The sequence below is a fragment of the Salvelinus alpinus genome, chromosome 7 (genome assembly GCF_045679555.1).
Source record: "Salvelinus alpinus chromosome 7, SLU_Salpinus.1, whole genome shotgun sequence".
Classification (NCBI taxonomy): domain Eukaryota; kingdom Metazoa; phylum Chordata; class Actinopteri; order Salmoniformes; family Salmonidae; genus Salvelinus; species Salvelinus alpinus.
In genome coordinates this window covers 63,243,879-63,260,306 of record NC_092092.1, presented here as the reverse complement: position 1 = coordinate 63,260,306, position 16,428 = coordinate 63,243,879, and the positions used below count along the sequence as shown (strand labels likewise).

Below are 16,428 nucleotides of genomic sequence, written 5' to 3'. Positions count from 1 at the left end.
TCCTTCCCGTTCGGGTGGCGCTCGGCGGTCGTCGTCACCGGCCTACTAGCTGCCACTGACTCTTTTTCCTCCCCCTCCTTATGTGTTTATTTGTTACACCTGTGTTCAGTTAAGTGGGTAATTAGTATGGCTTTATTTGTCAGCCAGCCCGTAGGCGTCTTTGTGCGGGATTATTACTTTGTAACCTTTTGGATTTCGGGAGTGGAGATTGTATTTGTGGACTGGGATTGTGGCTCGTGTCGTTGGACCGAACCGTGTATGTTCACCCAGTTCGTCCGTGTTGGACATTGTGTTGAACAGTTGGGGATTAAAGACTCAACTTATTGAAGCTCTGCTGTTTCCTGCGTTTGACTTCGCACCCCCCCCGACACCCAGGTCGTTACACATCCTAGTATATTAACAACTACAGTTCCCTACAGCACCCTAGTATTGTACTTATGGTCCTTGTGTGGTCATAGTAACCATTACTAATTAATCTCAGATCCCTACCCAATGTTTTATGGTATTAACATGCAGTGATGGAAAAAGTACACAATTGTCATACTTGAGTAAAAGTAAAGATACCTTAATATAAAATGACTAGCGAGTACTTTTGGGTGTCAGGGAAAATGTTTGGAGTAAAAAGTACATTATTTCTTTCGAGGTGAAGTAAAAGGAGTCAAAAATATGAATAGCAAAGTAAAGTACAAATTCCTCCAAAAAACTACTTAAATAGTACTTTAAATAATTTAAGTACTTTACATCCCTTCTAACACGTATTGGTTAACCCATCAACTTTAAACTGGCAATACCTAAGTCAATGATGGCAGGTGACTATACATGTACAGCAACACTGAGTATTATGTGTAATCATAGCAGGACTCTGGGCTAGAGAAGAGAAGAAAATGCTCCTCCAACCTTGTCTCCTCTGTCTCCCCGGGATCCCTTCTCACCAATCAGGCCTGGGAAACCCTGTAGAGGGAGGAACAGGTTAGTGTGTGCTGCAGGGAGTTCCCTGTGTCATAGAGTGGCAGGTCAAAGGTCAAAAACACTTCCATCCTTACATCCATTCCAGGCTCCCCGGACTTGCCCTGTCAACACACATTCATGAATGCATCAGTGCCAGCATGACTAAGACCATGAAATGCAATGACTGTAGGCCTGATATACTGAGGTTATCTGATGATGATGGCGTCACCCACCTTCTCTCCTTTTGTGCCTGGGAGACCTACCAATCCTGTGGGACCAGGGGGACCCTGAGGACCGTCCATACCCTGGAGAGGACAGACATACTGTATGTTGGACATCATCATACTGCTGGTCTTCCTCCTAATCTCATACATACACTACCGTTCAAACGTTTGGGATCACTTAGAAATGTCATTGTTTTTGAAAGAAAAGCACATTTTTTGTCCATTAAAATAACATCAAATTGATCAGAATTGCAGTGTAGACATTGTTAATGTTGTAAATGACTATTGTAGCTGGAATTGGCAGATTCTTTATGGAATATCTACATAGGCGTACAGAGGCCCATTATCGGCAACCATCACTGCTGTGTTCCAATGCCACGTTGTGTTAGCTAATCCAATTTTAGCATTTTAAAAAGGCTAATTGATCATAATAAAACCCTTTTGCAATTATGTTAGCACAGCTGAAAACTGTTGTTCTGATTAAAGAAGCAATAAAACTGGCCTTCTTTAGACTAGTTGAGTATCTGGAGCTTCAGCATTTGTGGGTTCGATTACAGGCTCAAAATGGCCAGAAACAAATAACTTTCTTCTGAAACTCATCAGTCTATTCTTGTTCTGAGAAATGAAGGCTATTCCATGCGAGAAATTGCCAAGATCCGCAAAACACCAGTCTCAACGTCAACAGTGAAGAGGCGACTCCGGGATGCTGTCCTTCTAGGCAGAGTTCCTCTGTCCAGTGTCTGTGTTCTTTTGCCCATCTTAATCTTTTCCTTTTATTGGCCAGTCTGAGATGTCTTTGTCTTTGCAACTGCCTAGAAGGCCAGCATCCCGGAGTCGCCTCTTCACTGTTGACGTTGAGACTGGTGTTTTGCGGCTACTATTTAATGAAGCTGCCAGTTGAGGACTTGTGAGGCGTCTGTTTCTCAAACTAGACATTCTAATGTACTTGTCCTCTTGCTCAGATGTGCACCGGGACCTCCCACTCTTTCTATTCTGGTTAGAGCCAGTTTGCGCTGTTCTGTGAAGGCAATAGTACACAGCGTTGTATGAGATCTTCAGTTTCTTGACAATTTCTCACATGGAATAGCCTTCATTTCTCAGAACAAGAATAAACTGACGAGTTTCAGAAGAAAGTTCTTTGTTTCTGGCCATTTTGAGCCTGTAATCGAACCCACAAATGCTGAAGCTCCAGATTCTCAACCAGTCAAAAGTTTGGACACACCTACTCATTCAAGTGTTTTTCTGGAAACCATGTATTTGATACCATTTCACTGAGTCCACTCCAGTCATTACCACAAGCCCGTTTTCCCCAATTAAGGTACCACCAACCTCCTGTGATATATATATATATTTATACACACAAAAGTATGTGGCCACACCCGTGGCTGACAGGTGTAAAAGATTGAGCACAGAGCCATGCAATCTACAAACATTGGCAGTAGAATGGCCTTACTGAAGAGCTCAGCGACTTTCAATGTGGCACTGTCGTAGGATGTCACCTTTCCAACAAGTCAGTTTGTAAAATCTCTGCCCTGCTAGAGCTGCCCTGGTCAACTGTAAGTGCTGTTATTGTGAAATGGAAACATTTAGGACCCACACAAGCTCACAGAACAGAGACCGCCGAGTGCTGAAGCACGTAGCGCGTAAAAAGCGTCTGTCCTTGATTGCAACACTCACTACCGAGTTCCAAACTGCCTCTGGAAGCAACGTCAGCACAATAACTGTTCGTTGGGAGCTTCATTAAATGGGATTCCATGGCCGAGCAGCCGCTCACAAGCCTAAGATCACCATACTCAATGCCAAGCATCGGTTGGGGTGGTGTTAAGCTCTCCACCATTGGACTCTGGAGCAGTGGAAACGCGTTCCCTGGAGTGATGAATCACGCTTTACCGGCAGTCCGAAAGACAAATCTGGGTTTGGCGGGTGCCAGGAGAACGCTACCTGTCCGAATGCATCGCCCAACATCAGTGCCCGACCTCACTAATGCTGTTGTGGCTGAATGGAAGCAAGTCCCTGCAGCAATGTTCCAACATCTAGTGGAAAGCCTTCCCAGAAGAGTGGAGGCTGGTATAGCAGCAAAGGGGGGGACCAACTCCATAGTAATGCCCATGACTTTGGAATGAGATTTTCGACGAGCAGGTTTCCACATACTTTTGGTCATGTGGTGTATATTATTATTATTATTGTTATTTATTTTTTGGGATGTCATTTCTTTGTTAAAAAGACTAAAATCACCAGGAATTCAGCTGAAAATGAGTTTACTTTAGTCAATCTGTTTCCAAGTATTCCCACTAATAAAAGATCACTGATGGTGTCTCAATGTAATCAACATATGCAATGATAGTTCTTTTCAAAACTCCCCTCTTTTTGGGCTAGTCGTGGTCAATTTGCAGTGTCCCAATTATCATAATTATGTTCCGGCCCCCCGACCATCCGCTCCGATTAAAAAGCTGCCCGCGGCTGAATCTAGTTGTCTACCCCCGGTCTACAGTATCACTCACCCTCAGTCCAGCAGGTCCAATGTCTCCCTTTTCCCCTTCAGCTCTGTCTCCAGGCTCTCCCTGCATGGGAACACATGATTCTCACTCTACACTCCAGAGCAGCTTCAGAATACAGACATTACTGGAACTCTGGAGCTCTAATCTTACCTTAGGGCCAGGCATTCCATGGTGACCCTGGAAGACACAGAGGTCATATCAGTGCTATGTATCTGAAGGGATTCAGCCGCATCATGTATATTGGGGAACAGGGGGGTGAAGCTGTTATATTCTAACACTCACCATGTACCCTGGAGGTCCGGGGAGTCCTGGGGGGCCGGGAGGGCCCGGCTGAGAAATCATCTGAACCTGAACAGAACACGATCAAGATGATCATATCAATGTCATCCCACTGTCTGTCTGAAGTGCCCTGTGGGCCAACTTGTTTCTCTTACCAGGTTATCTTCCAGCCTGGAGTCTCCCATCTCTCCCTTCTGTCCGTCTATTCCCTGAGACACAGACAGACAGGGGGATTTAACATCTTCTTACAGCACTCAACAGGTCGTGCCACTCAACTGTCTGTCTATCAGTTTCAGTGTATGACTAGTCTATCTCTACTAACCGCTGGCCTAGAGACTCAGTGTATGATTCTAGTCTATCTATACTAACCACTGGCCTAGAGACTCAGTGTATGATTCTAGTCTATCTATACTAACTACTGGCCAAGAGACTCAGTGTATGATTCTAGTCTATCTATACTAACCACTGGCCTAGAGACTCAGTCTATGATTCTATTCTATCTATACTAACCACTGGCCAAGAGAGACTCAGTGTATGATTCTAGTCTATCTATACCTACCACTGGCCTAGAGACTCAGTGTATGATTCTAGTCTATCTATACTAACTACTGGCCAAGAGAGACTCAGTGTATGATTCTAGTCTATCTATACTAACTACTGGCCAAGAGAGACTCAGTGTATGATTCTATTCTATCTATACTAACCACTGGCCTAGAGACTCAGTGTATGATTCTAATCTATCTCTACTAACCACTGGCCAAGAGAGACTCAGTGTATGATTCTAGTCTATCTATACTAACCACTGGCCTAGAGACTCAGTGTATGACTAGTCTATCTATACTAACTACTGGCCAAGAGAGACTCAGTGTATGATTCTAGTCTATCTATACTAACCACTGGCCCAGAGAGACACGTCAGTGTATGATTCTAGTCTATCTATACTAACCGCTGGCCTAGAGACTCAGTGTATGATTCTAGTCTATCTATACTAACCACTGACCTAGAGACTCAGTGTATGATTCTAGTCTATCTATACTAACCACTGGCCCAGAGAGACACGTCAGTGTATGATTCTAGTCTATCTATACTAACCGCTGGCCTAGAGACTCAGTGTATGATTCTAGTCTATCTCTACTAACCACTGGCCAAGAGAGACTCAGTGTATGATTCTAGTCTATCTCTACTAACCGCTGGCCTAGAGACTAAGTGTATGATTCTAGTCTATCTATACTAACCACTGGCCTAGAGACTAAGTGTATGATTCTAGTCTATCTATACCTACCACTGGCCTAGAGACTAAGTGTATGATTCTAGTCTATCTATACTAACCACTGGCCAAGAGAGACTCAGTGTATGATTCTAGTCTATCTCTACTAACCGCTGGCCTAGAGACTAAGTGTATGATTCTAGTCTATCTATACTAACCACTGGCCTAGAGACTAAGTGTATGATTCTAGTCTATCTATACTAACCACTGGCCTAGAGACTAAGTGTATGATTCTAGTCTATCTATACTAACTACTGGCCTAGAGACTCAGTGTATGATTCTAGTCTATCTATACTAACTACTGGCCAAGAGAGACTCAGTGTATGACTAGTCTATCTATACTAACCACTGACCTAGAGACTCAGTGTATGACTAGTCTATCTATACTAACTACTGGCCAAGAGAGACTCAGTGTATGATTCTAGTCTATCAATACTTACCACTGGCCTAGAGACTCAGTGTATCTACTTACCCCTGGCCCAGTGAGACCCATCTCTCCTTTCTCTCCTTTCTCTCCGATTGAGCCTGTCTCCCCCATATCTCCCTTCGGACCCTAACAGGAGAGGAGGGTAGAGTTCAAAGGTGAGGGTAGCTTTAATTAACTATGTTCATGATCATCCCAGATAAAAAAAAAATGCATTAAATACATCATGTACTGAATGACTGTTCTGTTCAGCAAACATTGAATGATATGCTGATTTAATGGGATTGTGGGATATTCAAAATGTTGACTGGACATTAGTGTGACTACCATACCTTCTCCCCATCCAGTCCAGATGGTCCAGGCAAGCCTAGCTCTCCCTGGAGTAGGGAGGAAAATAACTTAACTCATCCTCAAGAGTCTTCATTGATTTCCAGTGATTAAAACTACAATGCATAGCATTTTACCCCCCTCTTTTCCTTCAGAACAGCCTCAATTCGTCAGGACATGGACTCTACAAGGTGTCAAAAGCATTCCACAGGGATACTGGCCCATGTTGATCACAATGCTTCCCACGGTTGTGTCAAGTTGGTTGGATGTCCTTTTAGTGGTGGACCATTCTTGATACATACAGGAAACTGTTGAGTGTGAAAAACCCACCAGTATTGCAGTTCTTGACTCAAACTGGTGCGCCTGGCACCTACTACCATACCCCGTTCAAAGGCAAATATTTTGTCTTGCCTATTCACCCTCTGAATGGCACACATACACAATCCTTCATCTACACTGATTGAAGTGGATGTAACAAGTGACATCAATAAGGGACTATAGCTTTCACCTGGTCAGTCTTTGTTATGGAAATAATGTTTAATAAACTCAGTATATATTGATAGAATGTATTGTAGCATGCTCAAGGGTGTGGGGTTTCCACGTCACCAAGTTCAATAACAAAACATGCACCAGTAGCACAACTAGAATACAAATGGGGAGTTTATTAGGGATTTTTGTACACTGGGGAATAAGGGGGAATTCACCAATTACTTCACAGTCCACAAGCCGTTCTCCATTCTGTTCTCCATCCCTCAGCTCCTGCTTCTGGGCTTGGCTAAGCTGCTCCCCCATTGGCACCTCCGACGGCTCGGTCTCTGTGGTAGCCTTCTTCGGGGAAATAGAGTACATCACGTGCATTCCATTTCTTTAGCAAATTCACATGGTAAAGCTGGGTCAGATGCCTACATCCCGGCTGTCTGATCCTGTAGTTAACTTCACCCACCTTCTCAATGACTTCGTATGGCCCGTTCCATCAGGCCAAAAGCTTACATTCTGAGGTGGGGACCAACATCAACACTTTGTCTCCTGGATGAAAGTAACTTTGTTGTAACCCTCTGTTGTACACCCGCGCTTGGGCCTCCTGGGCCTCCAGCATGTGTTCCCGTACCAGGGGCCACAGGGTTGCCATCCGATCTCTCATGTCACCTATGTGCTCCACCAAGGTTCGGCGGGGCAATGGTTGCGGTTCCCAAGCTTCTTTAGCCACGTCCAGCAGTTCTCGGGGTTGGCTCCCGTACAGGAGTTCGAAGGGAGAGAATCCTGTTGAAGCTTGGGGCACTTCTCGGATCGAGAACATCAGGTAGGATAGCAGCTGGTCCCAATTCTTTCCGTCAGCCTCCATCACCTTCTATATCATCTGCTTCAGGGTTCGATTGAATCTTTCCATCAACCCATTGGTCTGAGGGTGATACACTGAGGTGTGCAACTGGATTATTTTCATTAGCTTGCATAGATCCTTCATGATTTGTGACATGAACGGGGTGCCCTGGTTGGTCAATATCTCGTCGGGGATGCCTACTCGGGAGAACAGCATGACCAACTCATGTGCGATTCCCTTGGTGGCCATGGTGCGCATGGTAATGGCTTCCGGGTACCTGGTGGCATAATCCAGAATCACTAGTGCCCTCGGTTGCTCTTGGGTAGAGGTCCCACCAGGTCCATTGCGATCCTGCTGAAAGGGACTGAAATAATAGGAAGGGGAATTAAGGGACTGTGAAAACGGGGTTTTGCTGGCACTCCGGGCAACTGCGGCAGTATTCTTCCACTGCTCTCTTCCCCCCTGGCCAATAAAATCGTGCCTTGATCCTGTCTAAGGTCTTCTCCACCCCTAGGTGAGCCCCAAGAAGGTGGGAGTGTGCCAACTGCAGGACAGACATGCAAAGGGACGGGGCACCGACAACAACTCCGGACATTCGTCATTCTTCTTCACGACCTGATATAGCAACTTCTTCTTCATAGAAAAATGGAGGTAGGTTATTTGACTTACCCCTCCACTGGCTTTCCGTCTACCGCGGTCACCTGCTGGAGAGCGCTGGCCAAGTTGGGATCCTGCAGTTGGGCAGTGCCGAACCGGCCCGCTAGAGAGGCGAGCTCTGGCGCCACTTCATGGTCCATTGGGAACATGTCTTCCAGACTCGCCACCTCTCCCTGCAGTCTGGCTTCAGAGTCCCCCTCTGAGAGGGGTTTGGTTGATGCCTGGGGGTTCACATCCTGGAATCCACACATCCGGTCATTCCGCTTTCTGGCGTCCCTCCCACCTCTCCGGCTTCCTACTCCCTTCTGGTTCCCTCGGTTCCCCACGTCTCCAGACATACTGGTCCACAGTTGGCGGACATTCGGGAAATCCCTCCCGATAAGGACCAGCACAGGCAGGTTTGGGACGACTCCCACTGGTCCCGTGTGTTGTCCCTTTGTGGTGTGTAAGTGGAGGAGTGTGGTAGGGTAGTCCTTGGTCTCACCGTGTATGCACGTGATGGCCACGGTCTCTGCCAGGTTTGGGGACTGGGCGACGTCAGGTCGAATCACCATACTCCCAGATTCCACAAGTGCCGTGGTGTCCTTTCCATTGGCTCTTACTGGGGTGACAGGGGAAGGACCACTCTCCCTAGTCCAGCATGCCATCAGCAAGCCGCAGGGCCGCCCGTTGGCTACCTCACTGGTTGAGGCCGAAGGCATTGGGACATCGCAGCTTGAACAGTTCCAGGCGATGTGTCCCGGCTCGCCACACTCATAGCATATCCTGCTGTCCAAGAAGGGGCGTCATCTCACGGAGCTGGCTGTTGTTGTTCCCCCATCCGTGGCTGGTATCCTGGCGTGGTACTCCATCCTTTTTCGCTCCTTCGGGCGAATGGAGGGTTCCTCCTTCCGTGCTTGTCCACTGTGCAGGACCTCCAAAGCCACCTGTTGTCCTTCCACCAGTTGATCTGTGCTCTGGAGGTTAGCTTGGCTGGCTAACTTTTTAGCTTCGAATGGGAGAGAGTGTATACATTTTTCTATGACCACTTTCTTGATGGTTGTGAGCGTCAGGGGCTCAGCAGTTAGCCAGCCTAATCAGACCATGCATTTGTGATCGGTGGGATGCTGTAAGATCATATGTCCAATCATGGAATCTTTATGCCCTGCTAATCAGGGTGTAACCTCGTAATGCATCGCCTGGTCAACCGTCAGATCCTGATAGGTCTTCTGTGCCGCGCTTGACAGGAAGGGTGCTAACAGGCTGGCCCATTGCTCATGGTGCCATTTCTCCCTAGCCGCCGTCCTCTTGAAGGCATGCCTCAATGTCGTCAGCCTCTGTCAGCTTCAGTATAAACCTACTGGGTTTGGGACAAGAGAATTCTGCGCCTGCCAGCCTGGGCAGCTGTCAGCTGTCAACGTTCTCGTTGTCCATTCCGTTCTCCAGGGGTATTCCTAAAACTCGGGTCCTCAGCCAATCCAGTTCGGTACACTAGGGGGGTAATCCGACAGTCCATGTCAGAACGGGTAATCTCATAGATATTGTCCTCTCTTCTCCCACTCTTCATAACGCATGTTCTTCTCTCCTTTCTCTGCCTCTTTGTGCAGGCTACTTCCTCTTTTATCCCCAAGCACTCCCTGGCTTAATGTTTCACACACAGCCTTGCCTCGTTGGGGCAGGAAGTCCATATAAGGCTAGGGGGTGGAGCCAGTGCGCTGCAAGATATCACCCCTCAATAACCACTCCCCTCACCTCTCCCTGCCGTCTGCCACAGTATATTGATAGAATGGATATTGATAGAATGGATATTGATAGAATGGATTATAGAAACTAATAGAAGAGATGGCATGTGTATAGTTAGATAAATAAGACCTTACCTTTCCACCTGGGGACCCTGGTAATCCTGGTGGGCCCTAGAAAGGGACAGACGGAGAGAGTGAGAAAAAGATAGAGAGAGAGAGAAAGATAGAGAGAGAGAGGTTACACAAAATACAAAGCATCAGTTCAATAACATTTGTCACAGCGTTCAGCAAAAACAGGAACATTGTGGATGGATGGTGGATTTCACAATACGACCCTGTCAGTAAACAAATAGATCATTATTTTCCTCTCTCTGTTTGCTGATGAGGACCAGCTTCGTTATGGATGCTTTGATGCAAATCGGCCTTAAAATGTCCGTATTCAGGCAGGGCATGCAGTTGGCAAAACACAATACCCTGGCATTGTATCACACAACATGGTTGGTATAATTAACCCCGGGGTTAGGACAGTTGAACTCTCAGAGAAGGACTTTGGAGGCTTGGGCAAATAATAGGGAATATATTAATCAACCAATCAAATGTACAAAAAAAGGATCCAAACATTTCAAAGGTCCCTGTATACATGGCACTCAAGGGTACTGAAAGCACCTCCTTCTTCAAACAGCTAGGCTGCCCACGACAGCTGAAACAGACCAGTACCTACACAATTGCTTTGCCCTAGTTTTTGTCAAGCCTGTGGCCGAGACTGCCAAATATCAGCACCACCAGCTAGCACCTACACCTGAGGCTGTCCAAGCGTGCCACGAGGGGTTGGTATTTAAGCAGCTTCTCGGCAAAGGCCTGCTCCATGTATCCGTCAAATGAGCCCCTCCCCCTGGCCTCCCCCTCAACAACAATATCTGGCATATTGGGCACACAGGAAAACACAGCATCATCAACATCAAACCAGGTCATGCTCTCGCATTGTACAAATCATTGTATGAACAGCAGCCTTTCCCAACATTGGCAATGGACTCCATTACATTTGACTCATGTAGAATACAAAATGGGTCATGGTTTGTAGAGTACCAGAGTACCAGAGTGCTATATTATATTTTATTGGTAGAACTTGCAGCCTCGCCTTAATATTAAAGGTGAGAATATCCTCGCCAATGGCAGCATTCTGGCACATGGAATGGGAGAAAGAGTGGTCAGCACAGTCCAGAGCAACGAGCTTCCCCTGGAGCCTCAGGCCGGTCCAGTGTTGCTATAGCTGCATCCGTCTGATACCAAGGAGTGTTGTCCTGGATGTAGGATGAGATGTTCCATCGTGGGTGACAGAAGCCTCCACAACAACACCGCAATCTGGCACAACTGCATCAGAGGCAGTCACTGGTTGAGTTTGCATATCAGTCCATGTCCACCTGACCTTCACTCCAGTCCTGTTGCACAGGTCGTTGAGGTCCGGCCAGTCTGACTAGACTCCAAAACCCGCAGCATGAATGTCCAATTTTCCATTGGCCTTCCTCCTGAAGCCCAGGAGGTTGTCCTCAGTGTCCTTAGTAATCATTATACTAATTGAAGCACTAACACACAGCCATGATATTGACTTAGCTTTGGATGTAGGGAAACAAAGCACTGACCTGGAAAGACACACACACACACACACACACACACACACACACACACACACACACACACACACACACACACACACACACACACACACACACACACACACACACACACACACACACACACACACACACACACACACACACACACACACACACACACACACACACACACACACACACACCAAATACCTCCACCACCACCCACCAGCAGTAAACCTAAAACAACCCCATACACGTCGCAGTAGACCTAGCCAGCACTATTAGCATCCATAGCATCCTAACCTCTCCTCACCACAGACTTTAATGGGGCAGGATGGAGTAACTCACTCAGGGCAGGAGAATGGAAACGCTGGACTCAGACTGACATTCTCTCAATGCAGCATGGATGGTTTCCTGGGTAAGGGCTGAGACGGCTGACCCCAGGGCTGGGGCTAATGCATGGTTCTATTTCTGGATTCTGGATTAAGGATGTGGAGCCCATGGTCCTTCCTGTGGCGGTTAGAGATGAGCGACAGGTCGGTTCCATCATGCCCCCTGGTCCCCTCCGCCACAAAGCAGCGGTTGTGTGTACTCTCTGGAGCACGGCGTGGTCTTGAAGCAATAAAAGATGGAAATCATATTCATTCCCAGAGGTGTATAATACATGCTGATTCTCCCTCTCTACCAGGTTTAAGTTCTGTGCTCCACCAAAACCATGGCAACGGAAAAGATTTACGAACAACTATTGTTTCAAGTTGCTCCATCTTCTGAAACGACAGCCACCCACACTGATCATTTGAAAGCCGTAAAAATAAATGAATAAATTCTGAAGAGCCACACAATGTTTACTACCAAGTTCATCACTTAAATATTACAGCGGATGGAATCTTTATGGTGAAATGATTAACACCCGAAATTGGGTTGGGACAGAGTTCACCTTCCCAAGGTTGGACTCTCCAAACCTTATTAAGAGAGAGCATGTAAACTGAGGTAGATAGGTTTCAGAGCACTGATCAGATCTCAGGTCCATGTTGTGACCAGCTCATCTGTATGGGCCTACTCTAGACCTGGTCTCCAGGGACCCATGTGTATAGTGGTTTTTAATCAGAACCACATGCCATTGAAGAGATAGGGATCTGATATTAGCATGTAGCATGGGGCCCTGCATGACGGAGTGAAAGGCCTCTCTGTATGAAGAACCGAGCTTTGTGTCTAGAATGTGAAATGAGTTACAAGACCCCCCTGCCCCCTTCTCTCTTTACTATGTGTCCCGACTGGGTTGAGCAATAACATGTAAACAGGGTATTATATCATTCAAATTTCAACCCAACCAACATCACAGATCAAACCACCACATACCAGGGTTCATTTCAAGCCGCATATCCTATGAGGCAACAATAGCACAATGCAATGAAGGATGTTTTGATTCTGCATGATTAAAAACGTCACTTCGGGCTATGTAAAATCAGATATTGTGTTGCCGCTGGAAGGTATTTATGGTGGCTTAGTGTTGCGTCCTGTACAGATGTAGGATCTTAATGTGATCACCCTACTTCCAGGAGAACTTTACTGCCATGCAGGAAATGTTAAACTCATAGTGTATTTGAGGACTAAAAAGGCTTCTAAAGTTTGTAATTTACACTTTGAAATTTCAAACTTGACTTTCCCTTACGAAAAATGTATCAACCCCTAAACAAATGTCCATGAATTATAATCCCCATTTCCTGTTGCTGCATAATAATTTTCCTGCTGTAGCAAACTGGCTCAAATTAAGATCATACATCATGAGCTGATAGTGGATGGTAGTGGGAGACTTTGGTTACATGTATCTGGTTAATAGAGGGAGTTAGTTGTGGTGACAGAGTAATGACATTAATATGTCTGATGAAACAAACAGGGGATATTCACACTGGTCTAAGAAGTTACAAGTGTACACTCGTGTGTGTGTGTGTGTGTGTGTGTGTGTGTGTGTGTGTGTGTGTGTGTGTGTGTGTGTGTGTGTGTGTGTGTGTGTGTGTGTGTGTGTGTGTGTGTGTGTGTGTGTGTGTGTGTGTTTGTGTGCACGTGTAATGTATGTGTGTGGGGGCACACTCACTTGTATGAGTGTATATGCCTATGTCTAAGTATCAGTCACAGATGACAACATCTACAACACCATGCAGTGACAGTGGATTACCCTGACACTGATGGTCTGGATGGCCTGTCAGGGAGGAACAGCAGCATGTTAAGTCTGTCTGAATATACTCCAGGAGTAGAGTTCCAAAATTAAACTTTCCCAGAATTCACAGGGCTTCCAGAAATCCTTCCAACTGTGATTTTCAGAAAACCAGGGAATGTTGGGAATGCTAACTGAATTTCGCAAGCCTATCTAGGAGAGTCTATGGACCTTCAAATACACACCAGGTATATTGTCTACATCTCTGACTGGGAGGACTCACCTGGAAGGCTTCTAGCAGCTTCCCATTGAAGTCAATGACCTCAGTAGAGCCTGGAACCCCTTTCTCACCAGGGTAACCCTGAGAGGAGAGGAACAAAGAGAGGGGAGACTTCGAAGCATACAATAATAACATGAGAAGTTAGGTGACAGTTAACTGATCTTTGGTGGGTTAATAGGCTGTGTATATCTACCATGTCTCCCAGGGCTCCTTGCTCTCCGATATCTCCTTTGTCTCCCTACAAAATACACACAAACCCAAATGTATTGTCTGTGTCCACAAGAAACAATCTTTATTATATCTAGAGGTCTCATACCTTAAACCCAGGGAGTCCGTCCATGCCCCTCTCACCAGCCTGGCCCTGTTCACACAGAGGACAGAGGCATAGGGGCTAGAAAGCCACTTCACAATAAGAGATGTGACTATATCCTAAACTGTAGGAGGATTGCCTGTTATAGTCAACTCGTTCTGTAGTGGTATAATGTCAGCTGAAAGGGGTAGTGGTGAAGGACAACACCAGAGGAACTGAGAGGGATAAACACCATAGAACAGGCCTGTAGTAGACATGTGTTACAGGCTGTAGAGAGGCCAGACCTGTCCAGTAGGCCTTCATCTATCCCTTGCTACATTCTGAGCTGGAGTAGAGCAGTTTGTTCCCGATAACAACTTCAGTAACCACAAACATCCGCTCGCTTCGACTCACTGCCAGACAGCTATGTGTCCCAGGAGTGTGTTCACACACACTTCATGTTGCGCCCTGTAGCTGATAGAGAGGCCAAGTGGCCGGCAGCTGGGGTTTCTGCAGTATTAAAATACCCTATGACATCACTGGGCCAGGGGAGAAGGGTTAGGACTGGCTAGAGGCTGGCAGGACATCGGACCAGAGAGAAGAGAGAGATGGTGAGAGAAAAAGAGGGAGAGATGAAGGGAGTACAAATGAGAGAGAAAGCTATGTGTTTGATGTATTTCTGAAGAATCATGCTGCCCACCCAAGACCTGTTAAGAGCGATAAACTCCAGACAGAAACAAGTGAAGAAGGAGGAATGAAAGAGAGAGAGATATGAGAGGCAGGGATGGCCAGAAAGAGAGAGAGATATGAGAGGCAGGGACGGCCAGAAAGAGAGAGAGATATGAGAGGCAGGGATGGCCAGAAAGAGAGAGAGATATGAGAGGCAGGGATGGCCAGAAAGAGAGAGAGATATGAGAGGCAGGGACGGCCAGAAAGAGAGAGAGATATGAGAGGCAGGGACGGCCAGAAAGAGAGAGAGATATGAGAGGCAGGGATGGCCAGAAAGAGAGAGAGATATGAGAGGCAGGGATGGCCAGAAAGAGAGAGAGATATGAGAGGCAGGGACGGCCAGAAAGAGAGAGAGATATGAGAGGCAGGGACGGCCAGAAAGAGAGAGAGATATGAGAGGCAGGGACGGCCAGAAAGAGAGAGAGATATGAGAGGCAGGGACGGCCAGAAAGAGAGAGAGATATGAGAGGCAGGGACAGCCAGAAAGAGAGAGAGATATGAGAGGCAGGGACAGCCGGAAAGAGAGAGAGATATGAGATGCAGGGACGGCCAGAAAGAGAGTGAGATATGAGATGCAGGGACAGCCGGAAAGAGAGAGAGATATGAGATGCAGGGACGGCCGGAAAGAGAGAGAGATATGAGAGGCAGGGACAGCTAGAAAGAGAGAGAGATATGAGAGACAGGGACGGCCAGAAAGAGAGAGAGATATGAGAGGCAGGGACGGCCAGAAAGAGAGAGAGATATGAGAGGCAGGGACAGCCAGAAAGAGAGAGAGATATGAGAGGCAGGGACAGCCGGAAAGAGAGAGAGATATGAGATGCAGGGACGGCCAGAAAGAGAGTGAGATATGAGAGGCAGGGACGGCCAGAAAGAGAGAGAGATATGAGAGGCAGGGACGGCCAGAAAGAGAGAGAGATATGAGAGGCAGGGACAGCCAGAAAGAGAGAGAGATATGAGAGGCAGGGACAGCCGGAAAGAGAGAGAGATATGAGATGCAGGGACGGCCAGAAAGAGAGTGAGAAATGAGATGCAGGGACGGCCAGAAAGAGAGAGAGATATGAGAGGCAGGGACAGCCAGAAAGAGAGAGAGATATGAGAGGCAGGGACGGCCGGAAAGAGAGAGAGATATGAGAGGCAGGGACAGCTAGAAAGAGAGAGAGATATGAGAGGCAGGGACAGCCGGAAAGAGAGAGAGATATGAGAGGCAGGGACAGCCAGAAAGAGAGAGAGATATGAGAGGCAGGGACGGCCAGAAAGAGAGAGATATGAGAGGCAGGGACAGCCGGAAAGAGAGAGAGATATGAGATGCAGGGACGGCCAGAAAGAGAGAGAGATATGAGAGGCAGGGACAGCCGGAAAGAGAGAGAGATATGAGATGCAGGGACGGCCGGAAAGAGAGAGAGATATGAGAGGCAGGGACAGCTAGAAAGAGAGAGAGATATGAGAGGCAGGGACAGCCGGAAAGAGAGAGAGATATGAGAGGCAGGGACGGCCAGAAAGAGAGAGAGATATGAGAGGCAGGGACGGCCAGAAAGAGAGAGATATGAGAGGCAGGGACGGCCGGAAAGAGAGAGAGATATGAGAGGCAGGGACGGCCAGAAAGAGAGAGAGATATGAGAGGCAGGGACGGCCAGAAAGAGAGAGATATGAGAGGCAGGGACGGCCAGAAAGAGAGAGAGATATGAGAGGCAGGGACGGC

General features: G+C 47.0%; 1 protein-coding gene across 1 annotated transcript in view; it reads right to left on the bottom strand.

The window, feature by feature from the left end:
• Positions 1-16,428, bottom strand: part of LOC139581456 (collagen alpha-1(XXIII) chain-like) — a 255,802-nt gene that overhangs the window by 19,057 nt on the left and 220,317 nt on the right. Inside the window, exons 15-28 of the mRNA XM_071411243.1 lie at positions 14,028-14,072; positions 13,905-13,949; positions 13,715-13,792; positions 13,453-13,476; positions 9,799-9,834; positions 5,973-6,017; positions 5,689-5,769; positions 4,105-4,158; positions 3,953-4,018; positions 3,821-3,847; positions 3,674-3,733; positions 1,182-1,253; positions 1,044-1,070; positions 898-951 (exon numbers count right to left, since the gene is read on the bottom strand). Of these exons, the coding sequence (XP_071267344.1) occupies positions 898-951; positions 1,044-1,070; positions 1,182-1,253; positions 3,674-3,733; positions 3,821-3,847; positions 3,953-4,018; positions 4,105-4,158; positions 5,689-5,769; positions 5,973-6,017; positions 9,799-9,834; positions 13,453-13,476; positions 13,715-13,792; positions 13,905-13,949; positions 14,028-14,072 (714 nt within the window). The remainder of the gene's footprint in view (positions 1-897; positions 952-1,043; positions 1,071-1,181; positions 1,254-3,673; positions 3,734-3,820; positions 3,848-3,952; positions 4,019-4,104; positions 4,159-5,688; positions 5,770-5,972; positions 6,018-9,798; positions 9,835-13,452; positions 13,477-13,714; positions 13,793-13,904; positions 13,950-14,027; positions 14,073-16,428) is intronic.